This window comes from Rhodnius prolixus, unplaced genomic scaffold (genome assembly GCF_049639745.1).
Source record: "Rhodnius prolixus isolate KJV_2025 unplaced genomic scaffold, Rpr scaffold_2, whole genome shotgun sequence".
In the NCBI taxonomy this organism is placed as follows: Eukaryota; Metazoa; Arthropoda; class Insecta; order Hemiptera; family Reduviidae; genus Rhodnius; species Rhodnius prolixus.
Window position 1 is genome coordinate 56942983 of NW_027411592.1, and position 20332 is coordinate 56963314.

General features: G+C 33.2%; 2 protein-coding genes across 6 annotated transcripts in view; one reads left to right on the forward strand and one right to left on the reverse strand.

Moving 5' to 3' along the window:
* The first annotated feature begins 9068 nt into the window (after positions 1 to 9068).
* LOC141448497 (uncharacterized) lies at positions 9069 to 11699 on the forward strand. The gene is made up of 3 exons (XM_074116876.1): positions 9069 to 9298; positions 9534 to 9723; positions 11387 to 11699. The coding sequence occupies exons 1-3, from the start codon at positions 9205 to 9207 to the stop codon at positions 11697 to 11699; spliced, it is 597 nt and encodes a 198-aa protein (XP_073972977.1). The 5' UTR covers positions 9069 to 9204.
* Positions 11700 to 13804: 2105 nt separating this feature from the next.
* The window catches only part of LOC141450052 (uncharacterized), a 134173-nt gene continuing 127645 nt past the window's right edge, over positions 13805 to 20332 (reverse strand). Inside the window, exons 5-6 of one of the 5 annotated variants that reach the window (XM_074120075.1) lie at positions 17176 to 17249; positions 13807 to 14820 (exon numbers count right to left, since the gene is read on the reverse strand). The gene's annotated coding sequence lies outside the window, so the exon portion shown is untranslated. Of the gene's footprint in view, positions 14821 to 17166; positions 17250 to 20332 lie in introns of all 5 variants that reach the window. The other 4 variants (XM_074120074.1, XM_074120073.1, XR_012455912.1 and 1 more) reach the window with 4 other exon arrangements.

Below are 20332 nucleotides of genomic sequence, written 5' to 3' on the forward strand. Positions count from 1 at the left end.
GAGAAATTAAAACTGTTCAGGTTTTTTTTAAAGTAAATCGTAGGAGCCATTTGAGAGGGTCATCTCAAGAAACTGGAAAAATCTGATGGGAAAAAATCACACGATTTTTCTCTTACTACTATTTCTCCAAGGTTCGAATTCACAAATATTATTTTAACTTGGTATATTTGAGCCATAGAAATTATTTCACTAATATTTGACAAGTATGTAACTGTACTTTACACTAAAATATAACCTTGGAGGGAAACCCTACTATCCCTGGGTACTTCTTTACAACAAATTTTCGCAGAAAAATTGAAGTAGTTATTTTTACTTCGAAAGAGAGTGTAGAGCGAATAACATTAAACACTTTTTATCACTTTCTGTCTGGTGCACAATTAAAGATAAATACCAGAATAGAATAATGAACGTATACGAACAAAAGAAGACTTAGAGTTCAAGAAAAACAGAACATAGATAAGAAGATGAAGAATTGAGAAAAGATAATTCAGCCAAGCCCCTGAATGATCAACATATTTAGAGGTATGTTTTTTTTTTTCTTCTATTCTTGATAATGATCCATTTCAGTGTTTGTTTGTATATAGGTATATAACGAAAGTTGCGAAAGTTTCAAAGTTTACTCGGCAGCAAGAATGAAGTTACTTTTGCACTGTTCAGTTTCTGGATGAAGAAGACGGTAGTGGTACATCAGCAACGAAGTTGTTTCTCACTTACTAGAGGAGAATATACACACAGAGCTCTTTTCTTCTACGTCTAAAATAACATCTTTAATACATTTAAACAGGAAACCGGGGCAGGCTGCAAGAAGAGGAAGAAAAAGAGGAAGTAGAACGCAGAAGAAGAAGAGGAAGAAGAGCAACACTAAGTGAGAGAGGAGAGAAGAAAGACAGATAGACTGTTTGGGGGTGGAAATGAAGGCAGACTTAATAAAACTTTGCTGTTAACAATTTTAGTCCATAAAACATGATAATCAATTAGTAATAATTCTAAATTTAATTATTAAAATTAAAAAGTTTCCCGAGAAGAAAACAGGACTTAATTAATACAAAAATAAAACTATTATATTATTCAAAAATAAAAAAGAAGTATTTTAAACAATATGCTGGAATGTTAAATTATAATTAAAAATAAATGACTGAGATTAACTTTAGAGAATTAACTCCTTTTTGTTTTGGATAGATTGCTACCAAACTTTATTAACAGGAAAAAGGGAAGATTCAGGATTATGTAGGGATTGATGGTTCAGCACGTGGAAATCTCTAGTTCGATTCAAATTTCCTTTTTGATTTTATAATTTATTAATTGTCTTTAGGAAGCTATTCGCTAAAAACTGGTTGCAACTTTTTCTTCAGCAAAACCATTTGGAACGTCTTGTAAAGGATTAGTTTGGCTCAGGGATTCTGGAAATCAATATTTCCCAAGTTTTCCTTCGTTTTTGAAGTTGTTTTGCCAAAATATTAGCGACCCAATATGTATATTTCAACTTTCTTCTAGTTGTCGGTAATGTCAGCATAAATACACAATTCTAGGTCATTTCAGCTAATATTTCCCAAGTTTTCTTTAGTTTTTGAAGTTGTTATAGCCAAAATATTAGCGACCCAATATGTATATTTAAGCATTGTTCTACTTGTCGGTAATGACAGCAAAAATACACAATTCTGGGTCATTTTAGCTAATATTTCCCAAGTTTTCTTTAGTTTTTGAAGTTGTTATAGCCAAAATATTAGCAATCCAATATGTATATTTCAGCTTTGCTACAGTTTTTGGTAATGAAAACGAAAATATCAAGAAGGCAGAACCTTTGGGGCAAATTTCGTACTGCGATAGTCAGTGTTCATTTTAGGTAGTGTAATTATTTTTAGCACCCTCTATTTCTTAATTATAAAATATCCCTTACCGACAGGAAAATATAGGAACTATGGTACCTTTAAAAAAAAAAAAAAATCCAAAACGTTTTCGTAAGTAAAAACGACCATTTCCTTCCACTCCAACTCAAGGTCCTTTTTTAATAATAATCAGCAACGTGCAGAAAAATTACTTAATCTAAAAAAAAGAAAAATATTAATAAATAATACAAAAGAAACTGAAATTAAACTGTAGATGAATCTAAAATCTACAATGCTCTCTAAATTAAAAGCCTCTCTAATTGGGACTCTACTTCTAGATACATCGCTACCAGCAGCCAAGAACTAAAATAAACACTTCTACTAAATAGACAAGAACCATCAAACTATTAATTGTTTCCTGAAGTTTTTTCAATCACTACTTCCTTATTAAATCAAGCCAGTTAAAACCTGATCAGTGATCACCATCTACAACAAATAAGCAATGTTTATCATTTGGATGAATACTTACTAATCAATATATCCGTGTGTTCATCAGTCATTCTAGCCCTAACATAGTTCCCACATTACTAGCGCATTCCGCAACATAAGTATGTACATTTTTGCAAATAAAATAAATAGAAAAGGAAGAAATAGAACTGTACGCAACTCTGGACTACGTATGTGCATTTCACTGTTTTATGTCATACCTATAAATAGACAAACTATTATAGTTGCAGTGTACATCAGTTATATGTGTATGTTTGTGTGGTTATAGAATGTGCCATCATCATCAATCCGTACATACTGGATTCATTCCAAACTATTATGTCACCAACTAGTTAGCTCCCAGTTATTTCCACATTTTACAAAACTATGAACTATTCCCGAATTTTCTCCTCATTTTCCTCCTACCTTACCTACTTCTTCTTCTTCAGCTACTTTAATGCCTTCTTCTTCTTTGGTACTTGTGGATGAGAGATTTTCACCAATCTCAAGATTTTAGCAACACATTTAATCCTGTTTTACAGGATGGAAAACCAAAACATAAAAAACCATATAATAATTTTTTTTAAGGAAACCAGCCTATCAACTTCCTTTCTAAGAAGTGCCATTTTCCAACATGGTAGACTAAGACGAGAACAATATGAAAAGAAAGTTTAAAGAAGATACGTTGGATGAAAACGAGTTCTAATTATCAATAGTTAGTTGAGTTTATTACAACAACGAAAAATAACTTACTAATTACGAAATAATTAAGAAAAATAGTGACCATGGTTAATAATTAGCTACTAGATGTCAAGGAAATTGTGAAATGTTTACTTTAGGTAAACAAATCCCGCGAGAGAGAGTGGGGAAAGAATCAGATCTCGAGATCGAGTCATGCATCATCGAGCCCGATATTCATAATTCCGGTTATGTAATATTTAACCAGTTTGTTTTGTTCACAACTTGGAGGAGTTTAAGCTTTCATTAAGTTGCGCCAAGGTCATTAATTTAAATTTATTAATTTTTTAATTCAATACGATAATGATAAGGTTTTTGATCCAATTCTGGTCAGTGGTACTGGAATGCTGCGGAAATAGATTCACATCTCATTTAACACTAATTTCATAACTATACCCACCAGAGAATGGAAAACATAAAGTACTGCATTATGAGAAATGCCACTAAACCTATCGTTCCCTTAATAAACTCAAAAAGAATGTGTAGTAGAATAATACCTACACTTGTGTAGGATGTTCTGCACATCATTGTGTGACATATTCATTTATGGTATAACCACACTATAGTTCTAAGATTACTAACTAAAGCTAAACATATAGGATCATAAATAAACTCAAAAACAATGGAATGTAGTATAATACCTAAACTATTGTAATGAACACTACTGCCTGACATATTCATTTATGGTACAACCACACTATAGTTCTAAGTTCACTAACTAGAGCTAAACTTATATGGTCATAAATAAACTCAAAAACAATGGAATGTAGTATAACATAATACCTAGACTACTGTAAAGAACACTACTGCCTAACATATTCATTTATGGTATAACTACACTATAGTTCTAAGATTACTAACTAGAGCTAAACTTATATGGTCATAAATAAACTCAAAAACAATGGAATGTAGTATAACATAATACCTAGACTACTGTAAAGAACACTACTGCCTGATATATTCATTTATGGTATAACTACACTATAGTTCTAAGATTACTAACTAGAGCTAAACTTATATGGTCATAAATAAACTCAAAAACAATGGAATGTAGTATAACATAATACCTAGACTATTGTAATGAACACTACTGCCTGATATATTCATTTATGGTATAACCACCCTATAGTTCTGTTTACTAACTAAAGCTAAACTTATATGATCATAAATAAACTCAAAAACAATGGAATGTAGTATAACATAATACCTAGACTATTGTAATGAACACTACTGCCTGACATATTCATTTATAGTATAACCACACTATAGTTCTAAGATTACTAACTAGAGCTAAACTTAATATGATCATAAATAAACTCAAAAACAATGGAATGTAGTATAATACATAAACTATTGTAATGAACACTACTCCCTGACATATTCATTTAAGGTATAACCACACTATAGTTCTAAGATTACTAACTAGAGCTAAACTTAATATGATCATAAATAAACTCAAAAACAATGGAATGTAGTATAATACCTAAACTATTGTAATGAACACTACTGCCTGACATATTCATTTAAGGTATAACCACACTATAGTTCTAAGATTACTAACTAAAGCTAAACATATAGGATCATAAATAAACACAAAAACAATGGAATGTAGTATAACATAATACCTAGACTATTGTAATGAACACTACTGCCTGACATATTCATTTATGGTATAACTACACTATAGTTCTAAGATTACTAACTAGAGCTAAACATATAGGATAATAAATAAACTCAAAAACAATGCAATTTAGTATTGTTAAACTAATACTGTTTAGGTATAACTATATTTACAATAGTTTTATTGTAATGAACACTACTCCCTGACATATACATTTAAGGTAAAACCACACTATAGTTCTAAGTTTACTAACTAATGCTAAACATATAGGATAATAAATAAACTCAAAAACAATGCAATGTAGTATAATACCTAAACTATTGTAATGAACACTACTCCCTGACATATACATTTAAGGTAAAACCACACTATAGTTCTAAGTTTACTAACTAATGCTAAACATATAGGATAAACTCAAAAACAATGCAATGTAGTATAATACCTGTTTAGGTATAACTATATTTACAATAGTTTTATTGTAATGAACACTACTCCCTGACATATACATTTAAGGTAAAACCACACTATAGTTCTAAGTTTACTAACTAATGCTAAACATATAGGATAACAAATAAACTCAAAAACAATGCAATGTAGTATAATACCTAAACTATTGTAATGAACACTACTCCCTGGCATATACATTTAAGGTAAAACCACACTATAGTTCTAAGTTTACTAACTAATGCTAAACATATAGGATAATAAATAAACTCAAAAACAATGCAATGTAGTATAATACCTAAACTATTGTAATGAACACTACTCCCTGACATATATTGTACATTTAAGGTAAAACCACACTATAGTTCTAAGTTTACTAACTAATGCTAAACATATAGGATAATAAATAAACTCAAAAACAATGCAATGTAGTATAATACCTGTTTAGGTATAACTATATTTACAATAGTTTTATTGTAATGAACACTACTCCCTGACATATACATTTAAGGTAAAACCACACTATAGTTCTAAGTTTACTAACTAATGCTAAACATATAGGATAATAAATAAACTCAAAAACAATGCAATGTAGTATAATACCTAAACTATTGTAATGAACACTACTCCCTGACATATACATTTAAGGTAAAACCACACTATAGTTCTAAGTTTACTAACTAATGCTAAACATATAGGATAATAAATAAACTCAAAAACAATGCAATGTAGTATAATACCTAAACTATTGTAATGAACACTACTCCCTGACATATACATTTAAGGTAAAACCACACTATAGTTCTAAGTTTACTAACTAATGCTAAACATATAGGATAATAAATAAACTCAAAAACAATGCAATGTAGTATAATACCTAAACTATTGTAATGAACACTACTCCCTGGCATATACATTTAAGGTAAAACCACACTATAGTTCTAAGTTTACTAACTAATGCTAAACATATAGGATAATAAATAAACTCAAAAACAATGCAATGTAGTATAATACCTAAACTATTGTAATGAACACTACTCCCTGACATATACATTTAAGGTAAAATCACACTATAGTTCTAAGTTTACTTACTAATGCGGACTACTTTTCAATCAATGGCATTCAAAAATAGATTATTGTTTGCATAAAATTGTCAAAAATGAATACTTGATGTTTCAAGTCATTCATAAATACAAAAATCAAAAATAAGATTTAGTTACAACATGCCATGCAGATATTATTTTGACTTATATATTATTATTTAGAATAGAAATAAACTTACCTCAGTAAAAAGTAGGAGGATAAGACTTAAGGGGGTTCTCATAGGATAGGCTTCCGCATCATAGGAGGTTATTATACTGTATTGAAGTTGCAATCAGGTGACTACAATGTCCGACGATACTAGTGCCTTTTTGATTGTGTTTTATTTTATTTTATTTATGCATACATAAATTAGGTAACATTATCTATTCTGTAATTAATTAACTTTGGAATTACCAAAAAAATGTATGGTACTTTTTTTCCCAATGAAATGCAACATACCAGAGCTAAGAAACAAAATTATAGTTATATTAAAAAAATTATGTGCTCGTCAATAATTAGATGGGTTGCTATAAATTAGCAGCAATGAGAGGACACTGTTACAGTGGCTGTGGAATGAGTAGCCAATGAATTTATTGCTACGTGACTTAAGAAAAAAAAATACGTGAAAAATGTTAAGGAAGAAATCTCATGGTATACGATGAAACGAATATGTTAAGGTCAATCTTTAGCAGTTCAAGAATTGAACCTTATGTAGGGGACGCCGTCACTGAAGAAGGGTGAACTATTAGGGTATCTGCAGGATAGCTAAGAACCCTAATAACGTAGTACTCCCTTAAGGGCACTTCTTCTCCTTCTTCTTATAAAGCACTTCACTTTAACTAGCATAAATTGACATTTTACTGCACCCTAGTCATGAAGAAAGTGTACTTGAAGAGTATTGGGATACTTCCAAACTGGTTCTAGTACCGAATGCAAGTAGTAATTGGATGCAAGAGCAACAAGTACTTACTTGTATGATCCTGCTTACTCCTGAAGAAAACGCATTACGTATATTACTGCACTTACGCTAGACTAAAAGAAAAGTAAAATAAAATTTTAATTGAAAAGTATTAAATCTTTTAGCTTTAAAAGAAGTTACTGAGAGAAGTTATAGGATACGAAAGAGAAATGTGTGTTAGGCGGTTAAGAGACTGTACCCGCAATGCTAAGATGTATTGTTGGTTTAGTGGGTTCGATTCCCCCGGTCTAGGCCTTGGATTTTATTTAATGGTTAATATGAGAAATTTACAGTAAAATATGTTACGCGGTTAACAGACGTAGACCCGCAATGCTAAGATGTATTGTTGGTTTAATGGGTTCGATTCCCCCGGTCTAAGCCTTGGATTTTATTTAATGGTTCATATGAGAAATTTATAGTAAATTGTGTTTGCTAGTTGCCTCCGTCCACGACACCTAATTTGGTAGTTGGTCGTAAAGCCCGCCTGAAAAAATAGGCATTACTTTTACTAATGGTCAGATCAAGGTATCGCAATAGTGACCAACAATTTGCGATATCGAGTTGTCACTGGAAATTCCGTTTTAAAGTTCCCTGAAAAACAAGTGATTTTTTTAAAATAAATTTTTCCCATGAAAATGGATTTGGAAAATAGGAGGGGGTTAGTCTTCCTACAGAAATTTCAATTCAGCGTAATAGAGCTGGTTTAAAAATAGTAAATTGTTAGTAAGAGCAGAATGTGGTCCATGTACGAGGGTCGTTTGAAAAGTCCGTGCAAAGTCAGAGTGATAGCACTACTGGCGCGTATCAAGGTTATGTTTAGTTAGTAGCATCTCTTGGAAGAACACACACCAAGTTTCAGCCAGATCGGTCTATTTCTTTGTGTTTGGCATTCGTTTGAATCAAGGAAGTCGAGTGATTTTCAAAAAAATGGACGAAAAAGAATTTCGTGTGTTGATTAAACACTACCTTATGAAAGGCAAAACGCCTCAGGAGACTAAAGAGAAGCTTGATAAACATTATGGTGAGTCTGCACCTTCGATTAGAACAGTTTATAAGTGGTTTCAAAATTTTCGGAGTGGCCATATGGGCGAAGACCGTTCCTTCGGCCGGAAAGATTATGGCGACTGTCTTTTAGGATTCGCAAGGAATAATCCTCATCGACTATCTGGAAAAAGGGTAAAACTATTACAGGTGCATATTATTCATCGTTATTGGACCGTTTGAAAAACCGAGCTGCAAGAAAAACGCCCACGATTGGCCCACAAAAAAGTACTTTTCCATCACGACAACGCACCAGCTCACAACTCAGCAGTTGTGGTCGCAAAATTAATGGAAATAGGGTTCCAACTCGTTTCACACATCCCCCCTATTCTCCAGACTTGGCTCCCTCGGACTACTATTTGTTCCCCAATATGAAGAAATGGCTGGCGGGAAAAAGATTTTATTCAAACAAGGAGGTGATTGCAGAAACGAATGGCTATTTTTCAGACTTGGACAAATCCTATTATTCGGAAGGGATCAACAAACTAGAGCAGCGTTGGACGAAGTGTATAAGCCTAAATGGAGACTTTGTTGAAAAATAAAAAAGGTTTACTCCAAAAAATTAAGTAGTTTTTATTTTTGCACGGACTTTTCAAACGACCCTCGTAAGTTAGAAATTTTGGTAAACAAAAGTCGTTTAAGTGTACCAAATGGATTCTTTTTTCGTTGTCTCTTTTTAAATGGAATTATAAAATTGAATGTCTATTTTTTTAAAAAAAGAATAATCGATTATGTAATTGGTTTCCATTTTCTGTTTTTATCTTTTTTTAAGTATATCTCTGTCTCTCTCTCACTCTCCTCCAACTTGTGTCTTAATGAAGCGTTATGAAATGTTTAACAAAGCGATTAGTAACGATCTAGAACAAAAAGCCCGCTAATAAACACGTGTATTCTTGAAAATGAATTATTAGAATGTTATTGTTAATTTCTTATTTTAGGTCACAAAGTTAATTTACTTTTTTAATTTTAATTTTTAAGAAATTTCATTTCTAGCTAAAAGTCGCGTCATGTATTTTAGGTTGATTATAGTTCTATCGTTATTTAGTGTAACTACAAACGATCTAGTGCTGGTTAATGATTTGCTGGATCCATTTGTCAAAGGTAACTAATTGAATTTTCAGTTTTCTTTTTTTCTTTTTTTTTCTTACAAAAGCAAAAGGAAGTATTAGTCAAATATTTTCCAAAATGATGTAAGGAAATTCATGATTTATGGCTTTAATAATTGAGAACATCAATAAGATTAGACCATATTGTCACAGCATCTCCCATTCCAGGAGATTTACAAAATGTTAAGGGATAAAAAAACTAATTCATATTTATTTAAATTTTATTGTAGAAAGAGTAAAAATTCTTGGTGATAAAATTCAATTGGGTGACATCAGTTTTGCTGGAACTACTCTAAAAAATGCAACACTAGAAGGTTTACAAAATTTAAGAAGATCTGGAGATATTTACGCAGGTGATTGGTACACGAAACTTTGGTCAATTATTTTTGGTGATTTTAAAGTTGATTATTTGGTAATAAGGTTTGTAATTATTCTTTTTTTCTTGTTAATTTTGACTATTTTTCTTTATTATCTCTCGTTACCAATAACACTGGCCAATAACCGTACAATGAGCCGTAAGAAGCACCGAGAAGGTAAAAAAATCTAAGGGTATGTAGCTGGATTCGAACCCGAGATCTCCACTTGGAAATCCTGTATATACGCTAACCACTGAACTGATGCCTTCTCACGGCACTGCACATGTTGTGTCAGTGCGAAGGGCTTGTCTGGCTAAGGATGTTGGAAAAAACCAACGCCTGAGAGTTTTACCCAGGAGCCGCTCTCCAGAATTAAGAGTCTGATTAAATGGATGCGTCTGGAGAGCGAGGTACAGAGTGGGGGAGCCACAATAGGTCCAAAGGAGTCGCAGTGGCGTAGTTAAATTTCTCATATTAACCATTAAATAAAATTCAAAGCCTAGATACCAGGAATCGAACCCACTAAACCAACAATACATCTTAGCATTGCGGGTCTACGTCTCTTAACCGCCTAACATAATTTACTATAAATTTCTCATATTAATCATTAAATAAAATCCAAAGCCTAGATACCGGGAATCGAACCCACTAAACCAATAATACATCTTAGCCTAACATACTTTACTATAAATCTCTCATATTAACCATTAAATAAAATCCTAGGTCCTAGAAAACCGTGAATCGAACCCACTAAACCAACAATACATCTGAGCATTGCGGGTATAGTCTCTTAACCGCCTAACATACTTTACTATAAATCTCTTATATTAACCATTAAATAAAATACAAGGCCTAAGATAGGGGAATCGAACCCACTAAACCAACAATACATCTTAGCATTGCGGGTCTAGTCTCTTAACCGCCTAACATACTTTACTATAAATCTCTTATATTAACCATTAAATAAAATACAAGACCTAGAAACAGGGGAATCGAACCCACTAAACCAACAATACATATTAGCATTGCGGGTCTAGTCTCTTAACCGCCAAACATACTTTACTATAAATTTCTCATATTAACCATTAAATAAAATACAAGGCCTAAACCTGGGGAATCGAACCCACTAAACCAACAATACATCTTAGCATTGCGGGTCTAGTCTCTTAACCGCCTAACATACTTTACTATAAATCTCTTATATTAACCATTAAATAAAATACAAGGTCTAAGACCGGAAATCGAACCCACTAAACCAACAATACATCTTAGCATTGCGGGTCTAGTCTCTTAACCGCTCGGCTACCGTGGCGCCTTAATTTACTTAATAATTTTCCACTAAAAAAAAAAAATCTAAATTTATAAGAATGACGAGATATGCGCACCATTCACCTTGATTTATAAATGTTATTTTACTATTTCAAATTACAAACTAAAAGGAAAACCATGTTTTTACGAGGAGAACTGATTCACATGTACAGCAAGCAATTTGCGTACCTCTTACCCTGGCCCAAGGACTTTTCCAGCTGCATTCGCACACTAGCCTGTGAGTCATCTCGCATTTCCTGCATCTTTAATTAATTCCACATTTTTTTTTATTTTGAATTTCACTTTTATTATTCTGAGAGAATTCCCCAAATACATTGTACTTTAAAACTCTAACTGAAATAAGGAATTGATTTATTTGTCAATTAATATAATTTTTCTTTTCTTTTTCTACTGAAAAGATACACGAAGATAATTGGCAACCATAACCAAAATAATCTAGTATCAAATACTGGTTGGATTAAAATATCAAACGCTGAAATACACATTCATTATGAAGCATATTTCTCGGTGAATGGCAGTTGTAAATTAGATAAAGAATTGATTGGATGGAAATGGTTGGATGAACTGATAATAGAGAGCAGAGGATCATCTGTGATCATCACAGAAGATGAAATGAATAAGCTGAAATTATCGCTACTCTGTGAACCAATTAAAAACTATTTCAGACAATTATTTATGTATAAATGTTTGATTGGTTTTCCAAAGCATTAAATGATTATATTACTTTCCTATTAAAGATTAATGTAATTTTATTTAACAACTAATTAAAACTTTTAAATAAAAAAAGGTTTTCCTTTAAATTAAATCCAGACAAGGATCATTAATTTGTAAAACAAGCTTTAAAGCTTGTTTAAACTGGATTTCCAATATTCTAATAAGATCCCTCCATCATGAAGGCCGGATAGATTAAAGTTACGAAGGTTGGTGGTAAATCCAAACCGGATTTACTAACTCACAAACTTACAATCTAATCTTATCCACTTCAAATTATATTAGATCAGTTTGTCATCAAAAGACTCAAGTTAGAGCAGCAATCAATTTTAATTCATAATTTTTGATCAATATTTCTTTTGGATTTCTCTAATATTGAACTTTAGGTTATAATCAATATTATAGCAATTTATTCTCTGTTCTGATCTCACGACTAAATGAGAGAGCCAACTACAAGTATGATTCAGGCGGGGCTTTACGTCCAACTACCAAATTAGGTGACGTGGACGGAGGCGACTAGCAAACATATTTTACTGTAAATTTCTCATATTAACCATTAAATAAAATCCAAGGCCTAGGCCGGGGGAATCGAACCCACTAAACCAACAATACATCTTAGCTTTGCGGGTCTAGTCTCTTAACCGCTCGGCTATAGTGGCGCCACCTCATAATGCTTTAAGCTATAACTCTTTGAGACTGGGAAAATTTCGTTAATAAAATGAATTGTAAATTTAGTGAAATTGCCTTCGTACAAAAAGTGGCACCCTTTCCCTATACCTAAATTCGTCCCTTTTTTACCTGCGTCGCAAGCATTACATTCTCCCTGTAGTTGGTAATTATTCATTATAAATAAAAGGAATAAAGAAGGACTTAGCTTCTTTTTTTTTTTTTTATTGGGATTGAAAAGATAATCGGTTATACGGATAGCTGGACGGGGGACAATGAATGCATCTAGAAAGGTAAACCATTGAAAGAAGAATAGAAAGACAATTGTAGTGAAAATGCAGCCATAGAAAACGACCACTTGTAAAATCATGTTCATATCTCGTGAAGTGCATTTCCAAATGCAAGCCATCAGACGTCGTCATTATGACGTACTTTAAGCGAAGCGGAAATAAACAGAGATAGAGAAAAGGAAAGTGGATTAAGACTAGGTAAAGATTAGAGATGAGCTTTAGAAGCTGTGCTACACATAAAGCATATTGTGTTTAGCATGCGGTGCAAGCAGGAAGGGAAATAATCCGTTGTCTTAGTGTGACGAGGATTTGTTCCCAATGACAATAGCCGCGGTTGGGGGTAGGGAGGATGCTTCAAGTTAGGGCCAAAGCTTTACACTCATATCTGTAATTCTGCTTTTGCCATTGCACAAACATTATTGTACGGTGAAGACAAAATTTGGTTTAACACTTAAGATTAAATCCCGACTTCTGAATGGAGTAACAATCCTTGTTGCACCGAGTATTTTAACAATAACTTCACTTAAGTGCATACAAATTTGACCACAATTTTAGCAGAAGAGTATCTAAGATCCTCCGTGTCTAAACTTCTTCCTTCATTTTCGGGAAAAGGAGGTAGCAATGTCTTCTTTTTTAATAGGTCTACTTCTTCATGAGGGAGAAGGCTACCAGGCGTGGATCTGGACGACGACACCCTGGTTGACCAGCGACTAAGAAGCGACTATCATTCTTAACCACACCTTGCTGGATTTAATCCCTTTCCAATAGAAACTTCAACAAAAATGGCTTGACTCGTCAGGCGCAAAAATACGCTTTTGCAAAATCCATAAAAAAAAACAAAAAAGCAGCCTAAACAACATTGATACTCTCCCAAAATCCGCTCAATTCCAAAAGCCTTAATCTGCAAGAAGTACAACTAGGCTAGCCATGACTAGTCATGGTGCTCATAGCGACGTTGAGACTCTCAGAAATTATGATCATAGGCCATAAATGATAAGCCTAGGCGCCACGGTAGCCGAGCGGTTAAGAGACTAGACCCGCAATGCTAAGATGTATTGTTGGTTTAGTGGGTTTGATTCCCCAGGTCTAGGCCTGGGATTTTATTTAATAGTTTAATATGAGAAATTTATAGTAAAGTATGTTTGGCGGTTAAGAGACTAGACCCGCAATGCTAAGATGTATTGTTGGTTTAGTGGGTTCGATTCTCCTGGTCTAGACCTTGGATTTTATTTAATGGTTAATATGAGAAATTTATAGTAGTATGTTTGGCGGTTAAGAGACTAGACCCGCAATACTGAGATGTATTGTTGGATAGTAGATTCGATTCCCGGTGTTTAGGCCTTGGATTTTATTTAATGGTTTTTAAAAGAAATTTATAGTAAAGTATGTTTGCTAGCCGCCACCGTCCATGACACCTAATTTGTGATGGACGTAAAGCCTGCCTGAAAAAATAGGCAATTACTTTACCTTTTTAATAAGCCTTAACAGCTGACTACTAAAACATGACTTATTTGGATCCGGACGCTCCTAGGCATTCAGGACGTGTACGAGTTAATACATCTAATTAGGAAGCCAGACACTTCCTGTTCCGGGAGGGGAAACTTACAAGTAAACAGATAAAAAAAACTAAATTCTAAATTGATGATTAAGTGGTAGTACTTAAAATCCTGCGTGGCTACACCTAATGAACTTCCAGTACTTTAATAGCTCACCAATACTCTGTCCTGATTTACTGCACTTACTACAACTACTGAATCCTTCTTTCTCTTCATGTCCCTTACTTTCCTACCATGTGGTCGTATCGGATTATTTAGGATTATAAGGATCTGCTTCCTCTCTTGAAGCCAGGGAATCAGAAAAGATTGATGGATCTTCTTCTATACAGGAGTTGGCTACAATTTAGGAAAAATAATAAAATTAATAAAGATAAAATAAATGTTTTTTAGGATTTATTAAACAAAAAAAAAAAAATATTAATAAATATATGAAACTAAATATCTGAGAAAAAGTAACTGCCATATCAATACACAAATGTTCACTCGTCTCCTAAGATATGCTCAACTTCACTTTCTTGGTGTTTGGTGCTCTGGATATCCAGGCGGAAACCCTGTTTTATTTTTTGTGTTTGTCTCCAGTAAATACTTGTTCTCAGCTCCTCTCAGCGCCTGTAAAAAAAGTGGATTTTAATAAAATGGTTTTCTCTCTCTCTCTCTCCCTCGCTCTCTATCTCTCTCTCACAGACCCATACACAGAACGAGCGTTAAATACTGTGATAAAACTCCCAAGTTTATGAAAAATTCCACAAACCAGAATGGATTCTTTGGTACGTTTCTAAATTTTGAGTTTTAAATTCTGAGTACATGTCGAAGAGCTTCGAGAAATGCAGTCAGAGATAGTCATGTGAGTGTTCCAAGTGTATCTTTTTAAAAGTAAAAATTGCATAGAATTGCAGTAACAATTATTATAATAAATTCACACAGAAATATACCAATTTAACATCAGCACATTAAAAAAAAAAAAAAGATAAAATACAAATCGCTTTATTATTGACGTTTATTACAAAGTATGTAACATCAATCATGCCATAAATCACTTCCTGATAGATTGGAATGAACATCATTGGTAATTTTTTTCTAAAAATATTTTTTTAGTCATCAATGTAAAGAAATACAATGATTTCATAGTAGCATCAAGGAAATATAGTGTAATGTAATTCACTGTTCATATCTTTGGAATGTAGCTAATTATGTAGTCATGGTTTTAAATATTAAGCGTTTATGTAAACTACCTAATGTAAATGATAAAGACTACAATTGAGAAGTTTAAACGAAAAACAAAAAACAAATGTTTAAAAGTTAAGTAAATTTATAATAGAATCGCAAAACAGAATGTTGCTGGGAAAATAATACAAATAAAAGTTAGAAATCTACCAGTAGATAGCGCACACTTTGTGGGAAATCTTAGAAAACTCCCAGAAAAAAAGAAGAAAAATTCATTCACAAAAAAACTAGTTTGCCTCTGAGTGTAGAAATTTAACTAAAATCTCGGAATTTATTAAACATAATTCACCCTTATTAGTGTAATACGACAATCCACCGTCCGTCCGTACATTATACTGAAATAGCCATTAGAGAAAAGCTATCCGTCCTGTCAATCCAGGAATTACTCAGCCGAACTTTCTAGTAATAAAAGTTTAAAATAGATGTTGGATCAAAATGAGCTCAATAAGTACTCAAGTTTCTAATAGGCATCGCTGAATTAATAAGTGTTCAGGTTTCAAATAAACTTTGATAGAATCGACATAAGTATTAAGAAGAGGACTCAAATTTGAAATAAACCTTGCTGATCAAAATGAGTTAATAAGTACTAAAGTTTCTGACAGAAGTTATTGAACAAAATATGTAAAAAGAGTACATACTCAAATTTCAAAGAGGCGTTGTTGAGTTCAAAGAGTTCAGGCTTTAAATAAACTGCTGATCAAAATGAATACAAAGAATACTCAAATTTCAAAGAGGCGTTGTTGAACAAAATGAGTTCAAAGAGTACTCAAATTTCAAAAAGGCCTTGTTGAGTTCAAAAAGTTCAGCTTTTAATTAAACTGCTGATCAAAATAAAATACAAAGAATACTCAAATTTCAAAGAGGCCTTGTTGAGTACGAAGAGTTCAGGCTTTAAATAAACTGCTGATCAAAATAAAATACAAAGAGTACTCTAATTTCAAAGAGGCGTTGTTGAACAAAATAAGTAAAAAGAGTACTCAAATTTTAAATAAACCTTGCTGATCAAAATGAGTTATTAAGTACTAAAGTTTCTGGCAGAAGTTATTGATCAAAATTAGTAATAAGAGAACTCAAATTTTAAATAAACCTTGCTGATCAAAATGAGTTATTAAGTACTAAAGTTTCTGGCAGAAGTTAATGATCAAAATAAGTAAAAAGAGAACTCAAATTTTAAATAAACCTTGCTGATCAAAATGAGTTATTAAGTACTAAAGTTTCTGGCAGAAGTTATTGATCAAAATTAGTAATAAGAGAACTCAAATTTTAAATAAACTTAGCTAATCAAAATAAAATAAATAAATAAAAAAAAAAACTCAAACTTCAAAGAGGCGTTGTCGATTAAAATGAGTTCAAAGAGTACTCAAATTACAAAGAGGCTTTGTTGAGTTCAAACAGTTCAGGCTTTAAATGAAATACTGATCAAAATGAATACACGTACAAAGATTACTCAAGATATTGTTAAAAAAAAATAGTTCTCAAGTTGAAAAGAATATCTTTAAAGCTATTTTCGAGAAAATCGAAAAAAAAGAAAAGAAAAACCCATTTCTTTATTTAATGATTACTTCCGGCTCAGTGATTTTATTTCTCAACTCATCGACTAAATCGAAATATATCCCCACTTCCAGCGATTTTGTGTTCCCAAGATTTCTTTCTTTTTTTCTTGTTCGCACACATTTTTTTTTTCTCAAAAACTTGCGATATCAAAGAGTTTTGATAATATGAACGCAATACTTTTCTTACTAACTCAAGATGGAGGAGGATTTTCTTCACGTTCAGGGCTGCACAGCCCTGTTTGAAAAATCTTCATGTGTCATCTGAAACATATAAAACAAATACAAATTTTAAGGTACATTTTTTTTGGGGAATTACAAAAATATTATAGATATTACCGAAATAAATATTACTAAATAGTTACCAGTTAAGAGGAGGTGTTTTCTAATAGTTAGTTCCAACAGATTGATTATGAGTTTTATTTAGTGAAGCGAATTTTATTGGTAAACCACAAAAATAAAAGAAATAAAAGAACTTTACAAAGTTTTCTTTTCTAATTATTTGTAAAATACAAACAAACAAATATAATTTGAACAAATCAAGATACGAGGGTCGTTTGAAAAGTCCGTGCAAAGTCAGAGAGAGCACCACTGGCACGTATCGAGGCTATGTTTAGTTAGTAGCATCTCTTGGAAGAACACGTACCAAGTTTCAGCCAGATCGGTCTATTTCTTTGTGTTTGGCATTCGTTTGAATCGAGGAAGTGGAGTGATTTTCAAAAAATGGAGGAAAATGAATTTCGTGTGTTGATTAAACACTACTTTATGAAAGTCAAAACGCCTCAGGAGACTAAAGAGAAGCTTGATAAACATTATGGTGACTCTGACACCTTCGATTAGAACAGTTTATAAGTGGTTTCAAAATTTTCGGAGTGGCCATATGGGCACAAGTGACGCTGAACGTTCTGGACGCCCTGTTCGAGGTTACTACTCCAGAAATCATTGATAAAATCCATGATATGGTGATGGATGACAGAAGAGTGAAGGTGCGTGAGATTGCTAGTGCTGTGGGCATCTCGAATGAACGGGTACATAATATTTTGCATCAACATTTGGACCATGACAAAGCTATCCGCAAGATGGGTGCGAGCGATTGCTCACGCTTGACCAAAAAACGAAATCGTGTGAAGTGTTGGCAAGGACGACGGTTTGCAGCTGTTCCAGAAGAATCCGCAGGACTTTAAGCGTCGTTTCGTCACTGTGAATGAAACATGGATACATCACTACACTCCTGAGACCAAAGAACAATCTAAACAATGGGTTACCAAGGGGGAATCTGCGCCAAAAAAAAGGCGAAGACCGTTCCTTCGGCCGGAAAGATTATGGCGACTGTCTTTTGGGATTCGCAAGGAATAATCCTCATCGACTATCTGGAAAAGGGTAAAACTATTACAGGTGCATATTATTCATCGTTATTGGACCGTTTGAAAAATCGAGCTGCAAGAAAAACGCCCACGATTGGCCCACAAAAAAGTCCTTTTCCATCACGACAACGCACCAGCTCACACCTCAGCAGTTGTGGTCGCAAAATTAATGGAAATAGGGTTCCAACTCGTTTCACATCCCCTCTATTCTCCAGACTTGGCTCCCTCGGACTACTATTTGTTCCCCAATATGAAGAAATGGCTGGCGGGAAAAAGATTTTATTCAAACGAGGAGGTGATTGCAGAAACGAATGACTATTTTTCAGATTTGGACAAATCCTATTATTCGGAAGGGATCAACAAACTAGAGCAGCGTTGGACGAAGTGTATAAGCCTAAAAGGAGACTATGTTGAAAAATAAAAAATGGTTTACCCCAAAAAATTAAGTAGTTTTTATTTTTGCACGGACTTTTCAAACGACCCTCGTATGTCTGTCATCAGCTGCATGAATTCAACTTGATCACAGATAATTTTTTTAAAAAAAACTCCTAGGAATAAAGAATAAAGTGGACGATTGAATTCTATTGTTTTACAAAAGAATAGATTGTGTACAGGTAAAACAATAAACACATAGATTAGTTTGTTATTTACCAAGGTTCGCTAAACTTTCAAGAAAATAAACGGTGGTGGTCCATAATTTTGAATAAACGGCCATGAGTAAATCAAAAATTAATGTGCATGACCTTTCTTATGCTTCATGTTTCATGATCATTATTACATGAACATGAGGTAGTTCTTAGTTTCCAGTTATGTGAATGATTCTGTTTTAATTTTAATTGCTTCCTCTTGTAAATCTATTGTTCTTTTCTTTTTCTAATTTGGCCATGTATATATATGTAACAAATAGTTCTATAGGACCAAAAAAGAAAAAATTGCACGATCACTTGACTAGGGTGGAAAAGCGGCAGTAATACATCGTGATCTAGCCCCTTGTAGAGATTATTTTGGAATAGATTTCCAAGATTTATTTTAGTAATTCATCCCTAAACTATTTAGTTCAAAGTAGGTAGTAGGAAAACCTCTTCATAGCCTGAGTTTCTCCTATTGTACCCTTAAATGTGGGGGTATCAACGACTGCTTTCAGGATTCAGGTCTCTTAGTATTGGATACCTGTACTTAACTACTAAGTTTGGGCTTCGTTTAACAATGTCTGCGCTGATTTTCTACAATGTGGTTAATATCAGCTGCCATCTAAGAAGAAGAAGAAGAATATAAATTTATTATTCTGGGACTATTGTCTCCTAAGATGGACATGTGCAGTTGGAGGCCCTATTAGTTTGGCCTAACTTTTAAATATTTATAAATAAAAATAAGTATTTACAAAAATACAAAATTAAAATTAATGAAATAAAAGAATACAATTACAGTTTCAGAGGAAGCTGAGTAATTGAGCAGAAGGGATTTAAAAATGGAAAGGGTAGGAGTATGTCGGATAGATGAAAATGAGGAGTTCCAGAGAGAGGTAGCGCGAATTAGGAAGAATTTGTCAAAGTATGAAGTACGGTGTGACGGGAATATAGAGATCAGAGGATCAGAGATCTAGTATTACGAGAATGGATCGAGGATTTGAACTTGAAGAGTTTGGAAAATATAAGATGGTCTCTTTGAGACGGATGACTTGGAAAAGGAATGAAGCCCCCCCCCAAAAAAAAATACCGGGGAAAAGCCACTTCAACGCGCTTTTAAGCTGAAGAAGAGTGATAGGCGATTGGCTGGAAAATCACCAAGGGGGCCTCTTTGCCACTTCAAATGGGTATTTCCAAATTAAATCTTTTTTTTTTTTTTTTTTTTTATCAACCACCTCGTAGCATCAATTGGATGGCTGATAATCATAGTGGCATTCTTCTAGGGATCTCCTTTTTCTCTAGGGACATGAGATGTTACATTTCAATCATAGATGTTTCTTCTAACTCGTTCTAGAGA